The 22,099-nt window shown below is 46.7% G+C and overlaps 1 protein-coding gene across 4 annotated transcripts in view; it reads right to left on the minus strand.

Moving 5' to 3' along the window:
* Positions 1–384: 384 nt before the first annotated feature.
* COL22A1 (collagen type XXII alpha 1 chain) overlaps positions 385–22,099 on the minus strand; it is a 337,498-nt gene continuing 315,783 nt past the window's right edge. For 3 of the 4 annotated variants that reach the window (XM_054518874.2, XM_054518873.2, XM_054518872.2), the window contains 9 exons: positions 20,544–20,597; positions 18,986–19,057; positions 17,342–17,377; positions 14,715–14,759; positions 11,321–11,500; positions 9,510–9,576; positions 6,691–6,873; positions 4,099–4,176; positions 386–2,106 (listed from right to left, as the gene is read on the minus strand). In XM_054518874.2, the coding sequence (XP_054374849.2) occupies positions 1,919–2,106; positions 4,099–4,176; positions 6,691–6,873; positions 9,510–9,576; positions 11,321–11,500; positions 14,715–14,759; positions 17,342–17,377; positions 18,986–19,057; positions 20,544–20,597 (903 nt within the window). In that variant the 3' untranslated portion in view covers positions 386–1,918. Of the gene's footprint in view, positions 2,107–4,098; positions 4,177–6,690; positions 6,874–9,509; positions 9,577–11,320; positions 11,501–14,714; positions 14,760–17,341; positions 17,378–18,985; positions 19,058–20,543; positions 20,598–22,099 lie in introns of all 4 variants that reach the window. The other variant, XM_063726825.1, reaches the window with a different exon arrangement.

Raw genomic sequence — 22,099 nt, forward strand, 5'->3', positions numbered from 1 at the left:
TAAGAAATTACAGCTCTTACTGTGGGTCATGGTCAAAAAATGTTAGAAGTCACTGGATGAGAGTATTTCTGAGGTCCCTGAGATAGTTTCTTCAAATAAAAAAGGGTATTAGAGTAATACCCCTGCATCTTCAATGGTTGTGAAAACCAACTGAGATGGTAAACGTGAAAAAGACTGAGAGGGAGGCTGTCTCGTTCTGCACCAATAGGAATGGCTTCTTTTGGACCCCTGACACCCATCCAGCCCCAGAATCAGCACCAGCTGACTGAACACAAGGAATGGGTATCAGATTTCATTTTTAAATCATTGCAATAATACTTCTTTACCCATGGAAACATCAAACTTCTTGAAATGTTTATGTTCCCAGTTTCTAAATCAATTAGAGGCATCCAGAACAGGGGATCACACAAAGGAAGTTCTTGATAAACAATCTACTGCATTAGTCTGTAAGTGGCTAACAGCTTAGGTGAATGGACAAATGAATGGATGGATGAATCAATCAATGGATCGATCAATCGGTCCATCAGTCAATCTGTCAGTCAAGAACAAATGCAGGAAGAGTACATCTTTTAGACCACTGGTGAATCATTTGGACTCTAGATGCAGTTTAACAGGACAGGTTCTGCTAAAACTTTCCAACTTGCTTCACTCCCTCCCCACTGTGATCCTGTATAAATGTGCACATCTAAATGTCTGCTTCCATATGAAGGGAGGCTAATGAACGGCCCTGGACTAGCTCAGTCAGGCACACACATTCACTCCCTCGTTCATTCACCAGGTGGGCTGAACATGTGGACTCTGTGCTATGGTTCTCGGAAGAAAAAGATACATCCCAGTGCTTGAGGAGTTCACATTCAGGTGGACGTTGAATATAAGAAATCAATCATCAAGAGGAACTCAGGAGAAGGAAACTTGGATTTATTGAGCACCTGTTCAGGCAGGGCATGTCACATACACACATGCACTTGATGCCATTTATTTCAGAGACAGAGCCGCCCTGGAGATACAAATTTCCCAGCTCTGGTCAGTGCCCCGGCCAACTGCCCACCATTAGGGAAACACAAGTGGATGGTCACTACATCCATTTGTTTTATAATTAATATAATTGAAACCAACAAGAGGAACTTGAAGGGGCCTTACCCACAGTTTAGAAGACAAATTAACACTCAAGGGCTGCCTCTTCAACATGGGTTTTTCCATCTTTGGCCAAGACATATGATCCCACAAAGCCACTGCCAACCCACAGACATTATTTCACTTTTGTGAGCTTGGAGCACTGAGGTGGCTGGAGTGCACCCTGAGGACTGATTCTGTGTTCTCCAAATGCATGTCCTGTCGGGAGGTGGGAACATTCCTCATGGTTGAAAATTCTTCCTCTTCCTGCTTCTTTACTCTCTCTGGACAGTGGTGGTGTTTGTATTATTTCTCCCTGGGTGATCTCTGGGCACGATTGAGAATGAAGCCCATTGGCCCATTTTCTTAAGGTTTTTCTTTTGAAGAAAGAGGTAAATTTGCCAAGTGTCTGGTCAGGGTTTTGTAGCACCAAGAGTTTCCTTAAAATGGGTAGTTACACGTCAGATGGGGGCTGTCAGAAGAATGAAGAAACAATCTCCTGCCCCACGAATCAAGTTTTCCCAACTTTAAAGGAGTGGAAAAGAACTCACAAAGCATCAGCATATGAAATAATAATAATAATTAACAACAACAATAATATTAATAATAATCTGACCGACCGGCAGCGTCTGTTGGATTTAATAATTTTGAGGTCTCTCAAGAAAATAAAACAAAAAGCAAACGATAAAAGAAAGAAAAAAAAAAGGAACACATGGCTGAAGTCTCTCAAGACCTCTGGCTTCCCATTGGGCTCTGAGTTCAAGTTTCAGAAATCCACTGCAGTCTTCTGGCTTTCCAGAGTCCTCTAGGGACCCTTCACGTTACCCGGCCGGGCAGCAAGGCTGGCGAAGTAGGCACACTGGGAAGGGTCACACTGGCCTGGGGGACCGGGAGGTCCTGGGGGGCCAGGATGTCCAGCTGGTCCTGTCTCCCCTTGAGGGCCAGGGATCCCAGGAAGTCCATCTTTAGCATAGCCAGGTTCCCCGGGTTGACCTGGCCCAAGGAGCAAAAGAAACAGAAGGTGGTTCAAGATCCTTCTGGGAGGGGATGGGCCCTGATCTCACAGCTTCCATTCACTATGAACTCAGGACCTGAAATGTCCTCAGACAGAACATCCCCATGGTCTGGGAGTTCTGAGCAACTAGAGTGGTCCACATAAACACCAGGTAGCAGGAGCACCTCAATATGTAGAAGAAGGGGTTGCTTTAACTATTTGACCTAGGATAGTAATCCAGGTACCACTGGAGAGAAAGAAACAAGGGTAGATCGAGACCAGGTAGGGTATATGTTCTCCACTGAAGAGTCAGATGAGAGACCTGGCCTTCTGGGTTCTTACATGGGTCTAGGGAACGTGTCTGAATGGAGAGTAGACACCAAGTCTTGATCATTAACCCTCAGCCCCAATTCACATGAACTTAGAGACACCTGGTGACATTCCATTGTTCAACATCCAACTTGTCCCAAATCTGTATTTCCTCAGCTTTATCTATACATTAAATTTGAACCACATATTTGGATTACATTAAGCTATTCTGTAAAATCATGGCCAAAGACAACATCTAGGATGCAAGTAAGTGACACTTAAAATAGTCCAAAATTGAGACCCAGAAAATATTGCCTATAGACAAACTTCTATCCCTTCACTTAGTAAGCATCATAACATCACATATAATCAACCTATCTTTCTTCTTAGCTTTGGCAACTTGGAAGGTCAGTGCTAAGTCTTGTGGTTAACCCCAGTAGTGACATCCCTTCTTAAGTCTTAGTAATCATCTTATCAGAAAATATCATATAAAATAAACACAAAGTAAACTTTTTACTTAAAAAGATCTGTAGATATTTCATTAATTCTATTAATGCTTTGGTAATAGCTATTTAGTCTATAATCCTTCCTGGATCAGGTTTTGAGGCCTCAGTGTTATTCATTCCTTGGGCTAAGAGCCACTGAAATGTGATAATTATCTCACTTCCACATTGGTACAGTTACTTCCTCCTTTTAAATGATTTCTGTTCTGCCATTTACTCTTTATTTGAAATTGCCTTGTTTTAAAAGTTATTCTTAATATTATAAGCTATTTGAAAATAGGTGAGCCATAAAAATAAGTATTTATAATGTATTTCTAATTATCTTCTCTAAGGAAAATAATAATAAATATCCACTTTAGAAAATTTGGAAAATCACGAAGGTATAAATACTAAAATTGAAATTCTCTATAAGATCAATATTGAGATATGACCTTAGGCAAACATAGAAATTAAAGTTAAATAAAAAATAGAACTCTCAACAGTCAAATTTCTTCTACCTTCTATACACCTAATTTTGGAATGTGATTATTGCTGCATTGCAGAGATCTTCCAACACGGCTACTAGGTAGTATGACCAACTTTCCCCAGTTTTCTCAAGTCATGTCTTGGCTTTAAAACTGAAATTCCCAGGTCCCAGAAACATCCTCAGCCCTGGGACAGCTAACCACCCTACCACTGGGTCAGCATTCCCCAAAACATATTCCAAGAAATACTAAAGGGATATTAACAACTGCATAGTGAAAGAAAAAGGACTTCTCTTTCAAGTGAATTTCGAAAGTGCTAGGATAAACAAAAGAGACACATTTTTTAATGCGAGAGTCCTTAGCACTTACAATAGTGAATGTGCACCAGAAATGTCTGAAAGAGAAACATAGTCCCCAGCAGTTCCTGATTAAGCCCAAGCCAATTTTTTTTTCCAGGACCATTTCATGAAATTTTAAATTCACGGGATACACTTCAACAATTCATAGAATACACTACAGTTTTCTTAGTAAGTCAAGAAGGTCGTATTTTAGAAATATTTAATGAAACCAAGTGAGTGATCTCTGTCTCCTCCTCATCTGTAGAGCCTAAGCCCTCCTCTCCGCTCACTGCTGAGTCCTGTGGGGCCACGGGCAGGGGTGCTGGGTCTCCAGGGTAGCTCACACCCTACCCCTGAGACTCCAGAATGAGTCATACCTGGGATTCCAGGAGGTCCCATCTCGCCTCGGAGGCCAACTCCAGGTGCACCTGGGTCACCTTTGGCTCCTCGCTCACCTGGGAAGAAAAACATGCACTTTTGATGGTGGAGACCCCCAGGGAGGACAGAAACTGGGCATCCCACCTTGCGGGATGTGCAGGTGCAGCACTGGGCTGCTGTGGCGTTCCAGTCTAAACCACCCTGTGCACACACACTCATACAGCACAGTACCCCAATTCCCATTCACACACTCATTCACACACACACTCCAGCACACACTCACATTCAGAAGTATGCACATGGAATCACACAAAATAAACAAAATAAACAAATAAATCACCTTCCTAAACACATATCTACATATGAACATTTGCTCAAGCACATATCTACCCAATTCCATACAGACATATATATATTAGAACCATATTAACAACTGTGTACATACACTCATATATACATACAGACTCATTCAGACAAATGTACACACCTACACACTCTCATATGCCGTACACACAGAAGTCCGCATGCATCTCCTCTTATATGTCTATGCTTCCTGTGTTTTCAAAGCATTGTACCTGAACCTTTATCAAGAAGAAACTGGAAGGTATATAACCAATTCAACGCGCACGTGGGCATGTGCAGTGATAAGTAACACACAGCTCTACCTACTCTCAAGAAGCTTGAAATTTAATAAGAGAAATCAAATAGGGCAAGAAGAACATTCTAGTATGAAACAGAATGTGATAAGTACCATCATAGGAATTTCAAAAAAACACTACAGACATGCAGAGGAGAGAGTGATCCATCTCCCCTGGGAGGACACTTGAGATCATATTTGAATGAAGATGGTGGAGATTGAATTAAACTGTCTCTCACCCTTGTTTTTCAAATCAATCACTTGATTTGCCATATTGTTTCTTGAATGTCTGCTGCACGCGGTATATTTTCTCTTGTAACCCCAATTGAAATTCTGCTGGTTCACAGGGACTTCAGACCATTCATTTTTATTGTTATAATAATTATGTTTGGTCAGTATTCTGCCACAATCTGATGTTCTCTGTTTTATGCTTTCTTATTGACATTTATTTTATATATTTTGTTTTATGAAATCATATGGGTAGGACTAGAATATATAAATTTAACAAAAAGCCTTTCAAGTAGGAGAAACATTACAGGAAATGGATGAGCAAATTAAGAATTAGTAAGAAAATGGGAGATCAAAAGAGGACAATGCTAGAAGCATTCATCTCCCTAACTCCAAGTCACTCCAGAGCAGCTAAAATGACACCACATGCTCCTTTCCCTGCCCCATGCTTATTCCTAATCGGACAGGAGTGAATTATGGCGCTGGTCTCCTGTCTTTTATCTTTATTTGAAATTGCCTTATTCAAAAATTATTATTAATTATATAAGCTATTTGAAAGCAGGCAAACTTAAAAAAATAGATAAAATATTTTTTAAACAACCTTTTATAAATCATTCTACTATAAAGAGACACGCACATATATGTTTATTGCAGCACTATTTATAATAGCAAAGACTTGGAACCAACCTAAATGCCCATCAATGATAGACTGGATAAACAAAATGAGGCACATATACACCGTGGAATACTATGCAGCCATAAAAAAGAATGAGTTCACGTCCTTTGCAGGAACATGGATGAAGATGGAAGCCATGATTCTCAGCAAACTAACACAGGAACAGGAAGCCAAACACCGCATGTTCTCACTCATAAGTGGGAGCCAAACAATGAGAACACATGGACACAGGGAGGGGAACATCACACACCGGGGCCTGTCGGGGTGTGGAGGTCAAGGGGAGGGAGGGTATTAGGACAAATACCTAATGCATGCAGGGCTTTAAACCTAGATGATGGTTTGATGGGTGCAGCAAACCACCATGGCACATATATACCTATGTATCAAACCTGCACGTTCAGCACATGTATCCCAGAACTTGAAGTAAATTTAAAAAAAAAAAAAAACCTTTTATTTGTTAAAAAAAATAATGTTTTTAAATTTATTTTTTAATCCTTCCTCTCTCTCTCTCACGTCTGTCTTCCTGCAGAGAGAGTAAGTGTTCTGACCTGTTTGCCACTGTGTGATGAGTTAAATCATATGGCCTCCGCCCTTTGAAGGAGAGACCTTCTGTTGGCTGGAGCTCTGATGTCCTGATAAGTCACCGCCTTGAGACCTGGGCAGTTAACAGCTGTTTTGTTCCAATTTTAAGGCTGGCATTTAATCTCCATTGAGATTAAATGTCTTATTCCTCAGTGCTAAACTCAGTAGGGGAAAAAGGAGGCATGTTGTTTACCTCCCTGAAACTTGAGCAGCGGAGATGGAGAGAGAACAAGAAAGTAGGAGGGAACTGATTCAATCTTCCTAACAGAAGCATAATTTTGTAAAAATGTCAAGTATGAAAGCCTCTTATGCATATGATAAAATTATATGATGCCAAAACTCTGGGTGTTACCAAGCTACAGGGAATGAGAGTGGCATGAATAATGCATGCAGTGCCACCTCCCAGCCCTGTTCCTTCTCCGCCCTCCAGGAGTACAGGGAGCATATCTCCTCCAGGTCTTCACTCACCTTTGGGACCTATGGGTCCAGAGGGTCCTTCCAGACCCCTCTGCCCAGGACGACCTGGCTCCCCCATGGGGCCAGCCCGGCCTGGAAGCCCATCTTTTCCAGGGGGCCCTGGGGGCCCAGGTCTGCCTTGAGATGACTTCATGTGCGCTGGGGGCATCTGGGCCAAGAGGTAGGCGAGTTTGGCTGTGAAGTAGAAAAAAGAAAGGCATTTCATGAAGAACAGAGAGTGGACATAAGACAGGATGGCTACTCACTACCAACTCAGAACCAAGGGGCCAATAATAGCTGCAGAAACAACATCAATGACACGTCACATGGCACATGTGCAGCATTTGTATGGGCACCTTCTGATTGTGGCTGGCCATGGGGTGACTTAATCAGTAGTGACCATCGCTGCCCCTGGAGCAAGTCTGCCCAGGCTGGGATCCCAGGACAGCCACGGCCAGCCAGGTGGCCTTGAGCAAGCTACTTGACCATTCTCAGCCTTGGTGTCCCTTTCTATGCAATGGAGACAAAGAAACAGCACCTACCCCACTGGGCTGGAATGAGGATGGAGTAAGTGAGATGATGCATGTGGAATAGTGCCTGGCACTTGCTAAGTGCTCAGGAGATGCTGGCTGCTACCCCAGAGGCAGAACGATGGAAGCCATAGTAGCATGGACAGCAGTAGAAGCAGTAGCAATTGCAATGGTCAGTTGGGGAAACTGATGCTGGGGTGGAGGAGGTAAATGGCTTACACAAAGCTATGTTGGTCACTTTTCCTCTCCGATGTCAAAGTCCTCATCTATAAGCTAAAGGGCTGGACATGATGGTCACTGGAGATCCTATACATCTAAAATGTTAATATGACAGAACTGATTAAAACACCCAGAGGTCCAGTGCTGGTCTGGCAGCCTTTCAATGGGACAGGGGATATATGAACATCTGGTGGCCACCAAGGGCAGTCTTTGTTTGCCATGCAGTCATAGGTAATCAGGCCCAAACCGCTATTTTGCAGACAGTGTGACCAAAACCAGAGGCTGGGAGGCTACCCAAGACTCCCGGCATTTGATAGGGAAACCAAGGTAGAGTCACGCTCTTCTGACTGCCTGGTTGATCACTTCCCAGAGTGTCTCCCTCCTACTACTCCTCTCACGAGGTGGCAGGAAGACAAGTGGTCGGCTTCTGTGACCTTGACAAATTGCTCAACTTTTCTGAGCCTTGATTTCCTCATCTTTAAAGTGGAGTGGATGCTCCTTCCTCAAAGGCCTGTTTGGAAGAAAGGACTCAGCCCAGCAGATTCTCTATCCGAACCATTTTGAAACGGGTCTTGTCTCTGCTCTTGGGCTAGAGATCCCCCAAAAGCAAAGGCCATTTCTGTCACTGATGAATCCAACATTCAGAAGGTAGAACTCAGAGATCTACACACATGAGACCTCAGAACACCACCCACCCATGGTGCCCACCAATTTGGTCTTTATTTCCCTCCTCTCATCGCCTCCTTCTCCCACCCAAAACCCACTCCTTGACGTGTGCTCCAGAAAACAGTCCTTTGCCCTCATTTCCATACGGGAAAAAGACCGTGTTCTTTTTCCCGCATGGAAATGGACCGTGTTCCCCTGGACACTCCAAGAGGACAGGAAGGAGGGCTGTCTTGTTTACAGCTGTGTCCTTGCGCCCAGCACAGAATCTCACAATGGGAGGTGCAAGATAAATGAGACATGACCACGTGAATAAATGTGCCCTCCCCTTTTGTCCTTGTGCACCTGGAAAGTAGTTATGGATTTCTCTTCTTTGCTGCAACAAGATCTTGTGTGACTTTCTTCTCCTCTAACTTCCCATTGCAGAGGGAATGGGAATGGCTGTTGTATAAGAGAGCTTGGTGATGAAGAGCACAGAACCTTCAGTGAGGCTGCCCGGGTGCAAATCCTGGCCATATCTTCCCAGCTCATCAATCTTAAGTTATTTAGCCCCTAATAATCCTGCTTCTAACAATTCTTACAATAATTACATGAGCCTCGTGAGATTGTTTAGAGGTTCCTTTGGGTTAACACTTGCAAGTGCTGAGAACTTCACCTGATCTTGGCAAATGCCAACATGCTGGCATGATTACTACTATCCTCCTACCTTCCTCCCTCCCTAAGCATCTGCTACGCACAGGCACATGCTAGACCTGGGGACTTAACAATGAGTCAATGCAACACGACTGAAAGGATTTTAGTTCCTTGAAAGCACTAGGCCTGCCTGCCCTGCTTAGGGCCTTCACACATGTTGCTCCATAGACCTGGGGTCACATTTCATCTTTCAACTTGTAGCTCACATGGCCCCTCCTCCAGGAAGCCTTCATTAATCCACCCCCTGGCCTCTGAGCTATCTTAGATATGTTCATCTGTCCTCTTTTAATGCCTGATGTGACAAATAAAATTTAAGAACTTCTATTGACTTTACGAAAATCGTCTTGTCTATTTGTTTATCTACCTCCTCTGGACTGTGAGTTTCATGAGGCTCACAGCAGTAAATAACCAAAATTCTTTACAGACTAGATAAATGGCTCAATGCACAGAATAAATGATTGATCATAGCAGAGCTGTTTTTGTAGATAGCGAGCTCTCCTTCACTAGAGGTAACCAAGTGAAAGCTGAAGGACTAGTCCTAGAGAAAGTATGTGTCAGATAAAGGACAGAACAGTCTTCAGGGCGTTCCCCAACCCTGATAGTCTACACTTGAGCTGCCAGTCATGTGCTTTTCTCATTCCAGGATGCAAAAGCATTCAAGGCTGAATAAGAGAACTGCTTCCTGGGCAATTCTCTGCAAGACCGTAACACAGTCCAGATACTCACTTTCAAGCTGCTTCCCCAGCTCTTCTTGAATAAGCCGACGCAGGGTTTCCATGGATGGAGACTCCCCCTAGGAGGGAGGGAAGGTGGAGTCATTCATCTTCCCAGTAACTTCTGCCACCTAAGAACCCTGAGGACTTGGGAAACCAGGAAGTTCGTAGCTGGTATATACCCACACAGGGAAGCACATGTTCCTAGCCCAATCTTTTCCACATCTCTAATCCCTTCCTCCCTTCTCTGTTATGCAGGCAGCATCATCCCATTTTACACAGCAACCCGGACTCTGGGCTCTCTGAGCCACTGCTGCCCTTCCTTCCATACCCTTCCAGCTTATTCACTGGATTTCCTTCCTGCTCAAGCCACTGTGCCTGTTAATTCCACTCATATTCCCTTCTTAGCACTGGACCTGGAGATCTGGCCCCTAATCTCTGCTGCCAAAGTTGTGTCCACCTTTCGGACACAGCCTATAGGCTGCCTTCTATGTGAACTCGCGTGGATTTCCCCTGCCTGGCTACTTGGCCACTCTAGTTCCCATGGTCTGGTTTTCCCTGCTTAGGTCCACTGTGGCTCTAAACAACTTTCTCACCAAGTCCTGGTGCTTGGTCCACAGAAGCTGATGAGTTTGACAACCAGAGGAGCAAGTGTTGTCTCCAAGCTCACACAGTGGCATGTGATTCTTAGAAGAACTTAGAGGAGCTGTCCTCAGGCTGTACAGAGCTGGTCCCTTCCTGTCTCACTGCTCCCGGGCACTGTCTACCCCTCAAGGGCAGGGGTCTTACTGTGCTCATCTCTGTAGCCCCATACCTGGCATGAGATAGATTCCATTTCCTTATTCTTTTATTCTGCCCAAGAATTTTTTATGTTAGTCCCAGAATTCCCATCACTGCCCATAGCAGCAGGACTGGCAGAAGTTGGCAAAGCTCCAAGAGGGCTTTGGAAGTCAGCTGAGTACTCCAGCCTCTCCAATGACTTTGCTGAGAGACAGGCTCTGGCTGCCTGGCATCTTTCAGGGCAGCTGAAACCCAGGCTGACCACAGCCACCAGGAACTGACGCGACTGCAGAGCATCAGAAGTGGCAGGGACACGGAGGTCATCCAGACCTGGGCTCTGAGAAATATGAGGGTCTCCAGAAGACCATATGGGCAGCTGAGCAGGAAGGGGTGGTCACATGGACTTCCACCAGGGGAACTCTGTGTTCATCTTTTTATAGCCCGTGTATGCCTGTGTCATGAGATTGTGTAAAATGAAAGTGCTGCTACTAGAATAAAGAATGTTTAAAGAAAGAAAAAACCATCACTCTAAATAAGCCCTTGTTGCCAGCTTTGGAAAAAGAGGGATGCAGGGGGAAGAAGGAGTACTCTAGGTCGACAGATACAAGAGTGACAAAGCCAGGCATTGAAATGGATGGTGAACCATCCCACAATGAAGTTCAGACCCCTGGGAGCTGGGTGTCTTCTCAACTGCCTTTTGCACAAGGTCCTGGGCAGAAGAGTTCTACAGCCCAAGAAATGAAGTCTTAAGGATTCATTACCACTGAGGAAGAGGGTTGAACAGAAGAGGGACTATTTTTGAGCATTTCTTAAGCTAGGCATGTTATTTCACTGATCATCATAAATCAGAAGAGGATTTTGTTTTCCCTTTTTGCAGACAAGGAATGGCAGATTCAGAGAGGAAAAGTAGCCTGCCCCAGGTCACACCTTCAGTCACTGGAAGACTGGGATCTGTAACCTGGTGCCTCTGAAGTCCACACACTTCCCTGGCTCCTCCTTAGGCCCCGAGGAGCCCTGAGTCCAAAGCCATATCAGCATCCTTACCCTCAGTCCTGGAAATCCCGGCTGGCCTGGAGGCCCTGGGGGTCCAGCTGGTCCGTTCTCCCCAGGTGGTCCTTGGGGACCCATCAGGCCTGTGTGGCCTTTGTGGCCTGGGATTCCAGGGTCCCCGGGCTGGCCCTTTCCACCAGGAGGTCCTTTGTCACCTTTGATCCCAGGATCTCCCTAAGGAAGACAGAAGCATATCAGCATGTGTCTCAGGGCTGGAAGGTGTATCCCATGCAGCTGCAAAAGGGGTTCCCCCAGTCTGCCTCTCAGATCACTGAAAGGGAGACCTTGGCCCTGGGTGGCCCATGTGTGGCTTGGGGTGAGAAGAGCCCCAGAACCCATCACATGCACTGTCCTGATTGTACAAATGAAAACATGGGGGAGGCTGAGGCAGGCGGATCACGAGGTCAGGAGATCGAGACCATCCTGGCTAACACGGTGAAACCCCATCTCTACTAAAAATACAAAAAATTACCCGGGCGTGGTGGCGGGCTCCTGTAGTCCCAGCACTTTGGGAGGCAAAGGCGGGCAGATCACGAGGTCAGGAGATCGAGACCATCCTTGTTAACCCCATGAAACCCCGTGAAACCCCGTCTCTACTAAACAAAATACAAAAAATTGGCCAGGCGTGGTGGTGGGTGCCTGTAGTCCCGGCTACTTGGGAGGCTGAAGCAGGAGAATGGCGTGAACCCAGGAGGCGGAGCTTGCAGTGAGCCTAGATCGCGCCACTGCACTCCAGCCTGGGCGACAGAACGAGCCTCTGTCTCAAAAAAAAAAAAAAAAAAAAAACTTGGGCAGCCAGGGCAAGATGTTGTTGTGACCCCATCATTAGCAAAAACATTTTTTAAAAAACTAGCCAGGCACAGTGGCAATCGCCTATAGTACCAGCTACTCGGAAGGCTGAAGTGGGAAGACCCCTTGAGGCCAAGAGTTTGAGACGGCAGTGAGCTATGATCATGCCACCGCACTCTAGCCTACATGACAGAGTGAGACTCTGTTTTTTAAAAAAGAAAGGAAAAGGAAAAAAGAAAACATGCAAGGCCCAGAGACAGAAAGCCACCAGCCCATGGTCACACAGGTAGTCTATAGAGAACAGGATAAGAATGTTGATTGTGGAATTCCAATCCTATTCTCAATCCCAAGAGTGCAGCTCCTCAGGCTGTCTGGAGAAGGCTGGCCCTGGCAAATGAGATTGATGGTGGAGCTGCTGACCACTTACTGGCCTGGGTTTGCTCTCTAGAGAGACAGTGGTCCTCTCTCAACAGAGGTGTCTCCCTCCCAGGTCATCTCCCTCTCCTTTCTCTCAGCTCTAGGGAGTTCGCAGAGGATTATCCAATGGCCTCCAACACTGCCTAGGGCTCATCTCTCCCCACAGCTGACCCAGAGCTGGAAGTGCTGGACCGGTGATTTGAGAACTATGGCAAGCCCAGGGCAGTCCAGTCCTCTGCCTTCATGTGCTACTGTGTGTTTGACCAGCAAGTTCAAATGATTAGTTGGTCTGAAAATATGGCAGCCACATTAACTGCCTCAGAGATAACGGAACTCCATTGCTGGGATGTAGCAGAGAAAGGGAGGCACAGGGAGAAAAAGAAGAGACACCAGATGGTAACCGTAAATTTGTGGCATGGCTGAGAACATGACCCAGAGCCATAGAAAAGGAAAACGGTGCAGTCACCAAACCATCTCTAACATACGCACTTAAATGAAAAATGCAAGGAGTGAGACGATAGATAACGTATGATATGCTCAGAGTGAGGAGAGGGTTAAATACGAGGTAAATGCACATTTATAACACACACCACACACAATTCTGTGTGCACGGACTCCCTCTGAAAAGATAAAAAGCCAAAGCACTGTGATAGACCCTGGAGAGGGGATGGGGCTAAGGGGTGAGATGGAAGGGGCACGCAATTTTCATTGCATTCACTTGTCCTGCAATTTTCACTGTTGAGCAATGTACCTGTACTGCTTTTAATATTTCAACAATAACCCAAAATCAGTGAATTCAAAAATAATAATTTAGCCAGGTCCAAAGAAGTCACTTCAATTTTCCAAGCGTGATGTATTTCACAGGACGTTGCAATCTCTGTCAGTGATCTTGAATTCAGGGGTCTAGTAAAGTCCTGATATTTGTACACCTGGATGCTAAGGCCCTATCTCATGCGTGGTACAGAATTTTCTATTCATTAAATATCTCACAGTCACTTTGTGGTGACAGGACTTGTCCCATATTTCAAATGTTCCCAGGAGTACAAAGAAAAGGGTAGTCTAATGGCTCCCTGGCAATGTGCCATGAAAGCACTTAACAGGGAAAAGGCAAGCTCTCCGCGTATTGATTAGGTATTAAAGAAGAGATGCCATTGGTGGTCTGAGTTCCTTGGCTCTCAACCAAAATTCAAGCCCATATCCTGCGCCAATAGCTCCCACGGGTGCCTGAGTCGCATTCTCGGGCGGGAACATCAACGCCTTCTCAGCCACATGTCCCTCATGTCCCTGGCTCCATCGCTCAGGAACCAACAGCCACGGGATAGAGGAATCAAAGTCATGGGAAGGAGACAGGAGGAAGATCCAGGGGGGAGAATCCCTGAGACTCTGCCCCCACTTTTCTCACTCCTCTGGCTGTGGGAGAAGCCAGCCGGCTCCCCACCCACCCCACTTGCGAAGAAAGCCGAGATAAATTCTTTTCAGGACCATGGAAAACAAGCGGGGGTGGGCTGGGGGTGCCTGGGACGTCCGTGTCCGTGTCGTGCAACAGTGTGACAGCGTGAGGCTGACCAAACGCAGGATTGTGGGCAAACGAGACGCATAAAGCCTCCAAAGGGAGCAGCAGTCGTGAGTGTGAGAACGCGTCCGCCTTCCACAGGCTCTTCAGCAGAAAAAGAAGAAAAAAAAGTCTTTTCCCCTCTTGTTTTTTGGAGAAATGAAATGTAAAGAAAGGCTTTCTGAGTATAACGCCAAGGCAATTCATTATGGGAAAATCTGTTCCCTTGTCACCTCCAGCGACAAATTTGGCTCCTGGCAAATTGGCACTTCGGGAGCCGATCCCGTCTCGGCGGGCATTCGCACACGGCGAGAAAGAAATCTGTCAATGTCTCCCAAGGCTTGCCTTTGAATCTCTAATTGTGATGATTTTAGTCCTTAAACTGATAACCAAAAAGACAAAAAGGAAAAAAATAATAATAGCATCAAGTACAAACAATACTGGGAGGAAAAGAACCTCCCTTTGTGGGGCTGGTGATCATCCAGGAAAAAGTGAACAAAATCACGACAGGCGGCGTGATCCAGGCGGGTGTTTACTAACTGCCTTGGACAAAGGCCAGGCTCAACATCCCGTGGCCACTGTGCAAAGGTCGCATTCGGCGTGTTCAAGGTGCCTGTGCTCTCCACTCACCCTTTCTCCTTTGAATCCAGGCTCTCCAGGCTTCCCAGGGACTCCCTGCAAGGAGAAAGAAAGGACAGTCATTGCCCCAGGCCCTCTGCACTGGTGTCCTTGCCTCGCTGGATATTCTTCTTCACAGTCCTGCATGCTGAGGACAAGGGACCCTCAAAAGATAGGGTCCCCCGAGGGCTCCTTTCTGATTTATGCCTACATGGTGGGGCAGGGAGCGGTGGCACACTGTGTCTTCTCTCCTTTCCTCCTGGCACTGTCCACCTTTGACTGATGGCACCAGCCCTGGGTTGGCCCCTCCAGATTCCTCCCCTGCCTCTTGTGGGATAAACCCCACTCCCTTTAACATGCCTAGGACGCCCTGCATGAATTGTTGTCTTCAACAGGCTGTCACTGCCCTGGATGGCTCTAGTGCAGGGGACAGACAGTTCTGCAGTTTCATGGCCTCTGTTCCTTGTCTTCCCTGTGCCTGCAGCATGCTCCCCAACTCTCGGTCCAGATACCTACTTCCCACCTGGCCTGCAGGTCTCCTCTTCAGGAAGCCTCCCCCCAATCACCCAGCATTTAGAGAAGTGGCCCTCTTCTATGTTCCCACAGTCCCCACCCCCTCCTGGAGGGCAGTCACTTCAGGGAACAAGGGACACAGCCCACAGTGCCCACTGCTTCTGTCATTCTCTCCACCTGGAATATCTCTTTCTTCCCTTTTTGCCCCCAGCTCCTCTGCCATCTCCTCTGTAAAGCGCTGGCTAATCCCTCTGGCCAGTGTCCATTCTCACGCATGGGTTACTTTCCTGTCAGCTGACACCTAACTTTCTTTCTTCCCAGATATGATGACCAAGGTATGCTTGTCTGTCTGCCTCTTAGACAGCACACATTTGGAAAGCAGAGCTTGATATTGGGGAAGGAAATTCAGCCCAGGGACTCTTGTCCCATCTCTTGGTTGATAGACTCTACATTGATTGAAGAGAAGAAAGTCAAAGAGAGTACTCTTGAGCTCTTCTGAGCCTGGCCATTTCAGCCCCAGAAACATTCATTGCATCCCTTTCATGCAGGTGCCATGTTCAGCCCTGAGACCTATGCAGAGGACAGAGATAAGACATGGTCCTCATTCTCACAGAGTTCACAACCTGTCCATGAGGTGGAGGTGGGCATGAGTTGATTCTAACACAAGGCAGACTGATTTAATTTCTGTAACATAATTACCAAAAGCTGCCTCAGTATTCCTGGGTGAATCTGTAAGTTGGGAAGCACAGCGCCTTGAAAGTTGGATAAAATTTAACAACGAAAGGAGGCAGGAAAGGTATTCCAGGTGGGTGGAAGAGTGAGGACCAAGCCTTGGATGGGAGAAGGTGGAGATATATTGGGCATGAGGAAGCAGGAGGCTCCCATTCTAAGGGGAGAGCTGCATCATATCTGGAAGAATCAGGATGCCTGCTTAGCCTAGAATTTATTCGAGAAGTCCAAAGAGAAGTCGTGTAGGCAGCAGCCCAAGTACAAGCACACGGGGCTGACGCAGCCCTCAGAAATGGAGCTACGAGTATTTCCTCTTTACCTTAATCCAGGAAGCAGAGGAAACAGTGATTGGGCAATGAATGAACGATACACCCAGTGAGTGGCACCCTATGGCTGGGGTGAGGAGCAAACACTTTCCGAATTTGAAGCTATCCGATTCAGCTTCAAGGAAGTGGCCACCTTCCTGCAGTTAAGACCGTGACCCAAAGGCACAGGGTAAAAATGCATCTTCCTCATTCAAGTGGGAGGATGCAGGCCTTGAAACAGAGAGGCTGATTTCCATAGATCTACTTTCTCTGCATTCAGTCATTCTTCTGTTCATCTCTCATCAAATATTTTTGGTATCTAGTCTGTGCTGGTCTCCTGGGCTGCAGCAGAACAGAGCAGGGTGCTAAAACCAAGCATTGTGGGGAGGTCTGCTTTGCTTCAGTGTCAAGGAAAGTTGGCAAGGGCAACATTTCAGCTGAGACCTCAGGATGAGTAGGAATAAGCATGGGAAAAGAGAGCCCTTGGAAAAGAACTTGGCATGTCTCAGGAGCTAAGAGGTCAGTGACTGGAGCTTAGAGAAGGAGGGGAGTGGTGGGACTGTGGCAGCCTGGATTCCACGGAGAGTGCAGGGGGAGGGCAGACCTGCAGGTTGCACTGCAGCGTCTCCATATGCTTATGCTCTGCAGACCCTCTGTCTGCTGGGTGGAAGACTGTGGAGGGGCAAGGCTGGACAAAGGGAGATCCAATAGAGGATCACTGCAGTGTTCAAGTGAGAGCAGGTGACAGATTAGATTAGAGTCCCAGTGGCAGAGACAGAGAGAACTGGACAAAACCTACAGGTATTTGAAGTCAGAGTTGACAGGATTTGTTGATAGCTTGGATGCTGAGGAATAAACAAGTGAAACAGACATATCAAGACAGTGCCCCTTCACTGGCTACATAATTTGTGGGGCTCCGGGAAAAATTAAAACATGAGCCAGTTGTTCAAAAGGCATTAAGAATTTCAAAACAGTGAAGGTAGAGAGTGTTAAGGCAAGTGTGGGCCCTTCTAAGCCCAGGGCCTGAGCCTGCATAGACTGCCCATTGGTGGGAAAGGGTTGCCAAGGGGTGAGTGGGCATGTGATACTTGCCTCCTTGCCTGGGACTCCTTTCTCTCCTGGTTCTCCCTGGAAAAAAGAACAGAATATCAGTGGCTCTGCAGCATCAGCCCAACGTCAGTACTAAGACTGTCTTTAAAACTGACATTTCCACTCAAGTCATGTTCCAGCAAAGACAACAATCGATGGTCTACCTGGCCAAGGACATCCCAGACAGGCTCTCTGGCCAGCCTGTGCAGGGGAAGGCAAAAAATCACTCCAGGTTAGGAAGAAGAGCCACGGATTAATAACTCCTTGTCAATGGGATGGGTATGACTCCACCAAGAGGGCCTCCAGGATATCAGTTTTACAAATAGTCCTGTTGTGGTCAGGAGGCCTCTCTGAGAAGTAGGCTCATAATGTGTGAAACAAGAAACCAATAAGACACTGGGCTCCAGGTTCAATTCTTGGCTTCTCCACTGTTTGGCTCTGTGACCTTAAACAACCTCCCTACAACTTCCATAAGCTCTCTGTGCCCCAGTGTCTTCATCTGTAAAATGAGAACAGTGGTTGTACCTGCCTCAAGGATTACTGTGAGGTGTCAACGTGTTAGTTCTCCTACAGCACCCTGGGCAGCAGCAGGCATGTAGTGAGGGCTGGACAAGCACCCCACTCTTATCATAACTCAGGAGCAATTGCTGCAGTGCATCCACAGGAGTGGGTGCCTGGCTGCTCAGTAGCAGCAGATTATTAACAAGGGGATGGAGAAGGAGACTTGGCCTTTAGCAACGGAGTGAATAAGCCCACATACAAATCAGTGAATGGGACCCTGCAAAGCCTGGGCAGCATGGTAGAAAAGGGTAAGAGGGGCTACCACCTCCAATGGGCTGGGTTTGGCTGGCAGTGGGGCACACAGAGGGGTCAGAATTAAATTGGAGGGGATGGACAAGAACATGGGTAAGCTCTCTACCCTGGCATGTTACATGCACGCCTCATTCATCAGGTCAGCATTCGAAGGACTGGACTGCAATATGCAGATGACACCAGAGGGCTCCACTTGGAAATGTTTGAATCCCTCAGCATCTCGCTGTCCAGAAACTTGGCAAAGATTACCTTACAGCTTCCCCCTGCCTTAAGCTGTCAAGTCAGGAGACCTTGACTCAAGGACGAGCTGGAGTGCAAAACTACCACGTGGCTTTGAGTAAATCACTTACATGTTCTGACCCTACGGCTCAAACTTACTCACCTTTACAATTATTTCCAGGGGTCCTTCAAGTTCTAGGATCATGATCAACACCATTGTCCCACCACATGCATCATTACAATGGTTCATATTTATTGAGCACCTGCAGTGGGTCAGGAACCATTGCTGATCCCTTTATATGAATGATTTCATTTAATCCTCAGAAGTAGATGCTGTCATTATCCTCGTTTGCATGAGACAGCTAAAGCATAAGAGGTTACGACACTTTCCTAAGATCTCATGACGAAGGAGTGATGGCACTGAGATTGCCATGCAGGTGTGACCTCTGGGCACTCCGCTGTCTCCTAAACCATGATGCAACTTTGACCCCACACAGGTCATCATGGCCTGAGCAGACAGAACTGAGGACACAGGAGGTGGCAGGGAAGGCACTGCACGTGAACATCACAACCTGGAGCCAGGTATCTTGGGCCCCATTGGGGTTCTCTGCTTACCGGAGGCCCACGGGGACCCAGGAAGCCAGGAAGTCCTGGGCTGCCATTTTCCCCTTTGCTTCCTTTCTGGCCCTGCAAAGAGAAAACTGATAATTAATTCCTCAAGGTCATGTACCAACTCAAGCAGATTCGGAAACCTTGTGACCACTCTGAAATCAAACGGCCTGAGACAGCCACACAACACACAAATCCTCCCATGATGGAGGGGCATGGGTTAGGAAAAGACACGGGGTCTTGGGACTCCCAGTAGTGCTGTCACAAGCAGGGGAAGATGGGAAGTCTCCCCGTAAACAGCCAAGGGTCTTTCCATTCAAAGCAACCAAAACAAACTGAGACAGATATTTAACAAAGACCCTGAGATGTGCGGAGCTCTCCAAGAAGTGCTCTAGTGAGATGGCATACCACTGCCCATGAGGCGGCCAAAGGTCACTTGGTAGAATCACATTTTGGGAAAGGACTTTGGGAATTTTTCAACTTCAACTTTTCTGGGAAGCCATCACGCATGGGTCAGTACTTCCAGGATCAACTCTGCACTAGGGGAGGTGATGGGTCCAGCCTCATGACCCAACCCCACCTCCTCTGTTCTGTCTCACGAGCAGCAACAGGTCCCACACCATAGCCCCTGAGGGAGGTCATTATGTTTGCTAGGAAGTTGGATTCCTTTTGCATAGCTGTCCCTAGTCCAACAAAAGGAAGGTCTCTGCTAGGGTGATCAGATGCCGAGTTTGCCTGGAACCAGTAGGTTTCCCAGGATGCAGGATTTTCCAACTGGGAAAGTTCCTCACAAACTGAGATGAGCTGGTCACTGCAGTATCTGAAGTACCAAGTCCTGGTCAGCCCATTGCCCGGTACAATTCACAGTTGACTCACACCTTGCAGGTGGCCTTCTGAGTCAGGTGGCAAATGTTAGCAAGTAAAAATACAAGAAGACTAGATTGGAAGGAGACTAGTGGCCAGAGCTTTTCTCATCCAACCCTAGAACCCATTAAAGAACCATCTTCCCCACCATGTCTCCCCACCTACCAGGACTGAACCCCAAATCCTGTATTTGATATCTAGCTGACCAGGACTCTGCTAATTGGTATGCAACCTCTCTCTACTACCTGCCCATTGAGCTCTCTCTTCCACCTACCTGTTGATCCTTTTTGTCTCCCACCCCCGTCCCTACCTCCATTCCCATGCTACACACTTTCTTTGTCATTTGAGGTGGTAAGCGTTGCTCAGTCTGACCTTGTCCTCCCATCCTCTGGAAACATCAAACTTCTACCCTACAAACTTGTTAAACATTTTTTTTTAAAATGTTTGTTTTGGGTGCCTATGGATGTAGACCATAGATGCCTATGGTTATAGTCAACAAAGAGCCAATCGCATGATATATACTTTAAACCTTAACAAATGGCCCTATGGAGCCTCTTACCTCCAACCTATTTCTACCACTCAAACCCATATGTCCCCACCGATGCTTCTAGGCACAGAGGCTGGACAATCTGTAATGTTAGCCACAAGCCCTTTCAAAGCTCACCCCGATGCCATCACATAGCAGCCAAAGAGAACTCACAGGGGTTCCCGAAGGGCCAGGCTCTCCTGGAGATCCCGGTGATCCATTCTTGCCCTGGTGGAAGAAACAGAGAGAATCATCCTGCCAGGGCATCAAAGAGCAGGATGGTGGAACAAAGAGATAGACTGATGCACAGGACTTGGTTTTACACAGAATCTGTTACTCTAGCCAGTGTGGCTCTCAGTCAACCACTTCATTACTCAGAGGATGTTTCTCAGCTTCTAAAAGGAACTTGTAATATTTAATTCATAATATTGTTGTGAAATTAAATGAGTCCGTGGGCATGAAAAAGTCTAGCCTGGTGAATGGTGCCCGCAGCTGAGGCACAGTAAATAATTATGACCACATTCATTCATTCATCTATTCATCCATCCGTTCAGTTGCTGTGTTGAAGAAGAAACAAACCATCTAACACAACCCAGCTTACACACAATTGCTCACACTGCCACAGTGCTGGTCTCAGCTTAGGAAGCATGTCCACGCACTTATCTCCTTGTACTCCCCGACTAAGGAGATCATTATACTCTCATTTAAAATACATAGATACTGAGGCACAGAGAAGAAAAATGGCTTGTGCAGAGTCATGCAGCTACAAAATGGAAGGTCCATTCACTCCAGATTCCAGGACTGAGGCTTCCAAGTCTAATTTTCTCTAACTTCACAGAGATATATTGTGCACATTCATAGTTTTGGTGAATACATTTAACAAACAGGATCCCAGTAGAGTAAAAACAAGAAAGCTCAAGAATGTTCCTGGCTACTCCCTTTCAGGATCAGACAAATTTCTATTAAGCCAAAAATTCACAGCTTCAATTCCCCAGGCTGTGTTGGTCTCTTCCTCTGCCCACCACACTCCCCCACTCAGGGCACATTCCCGTTGGCTGCTGTGTCTTTACCTCGCTCTCTTCCCCACCATGAATAACCCAAAGGCAGAGTCTACGCCTTGTCGTTCTTTATATTTCCAGCCTAGGAGGAGAGAGCCTCCTTGTGTGTCTCCAATGCAGTGCCAGACACACAAGAGGCTTGCTGCTAAATAATAAACCAAGGACATCCTAGAGAATCACTCTCCATTGATCCTTTAACCAAAAGGTGTGAATGCCCTCTAATCTGTGAAGCATGCATTCACACATGTGTTAGACTCATGGAAGCATGTTCCACTATAAAGTAGCTGATGCTGACCGGGCACTTCTTACATGCCAGACTTCTTCTAAGAGCTTTGCATTTTGCATGCATTAACTCACTCATTGCTCCCATCAGACACAAACATCATCACCCTTTTACAAATGGGGAAACTGAGGCTCAGAACTGCTAAGCCACCTGCCTGCAAGGCAACGGGAGGAGCTGAGATCTGAACATAGGCAGCACTGACTCCATCTCACACTGCTCTGCCCCTCCTTAAGGACATGCCTTATGGGTCAGCGATCATAAATACAGCTTCCACCTTGAGCCTTCAAAGCGCATGCATGGCCATGGCCTCATGTCACTGGATCCTGCTGGGAATCATACAGCACAGACGTCTTTCTCCCCACATCCCAGAATCCCCATCACAGACCTGC

This window comes from Pongo abelii, chromosome 7 (genome assembly GCF_028885655.2).
Source record: "Pongo abelii isolate AG06213 chromosome 7, NHGRI_mPonAbe1-v2.0_pri, whole genome shotgun sequence".
In the NCBI taxonomy this organism is placed as follows: domain Eukaryota; kingdom Metazoa; phylum Chordata; class Mammalia; order Primates; family Hominidae; genus Pongo; species Pongo abelii.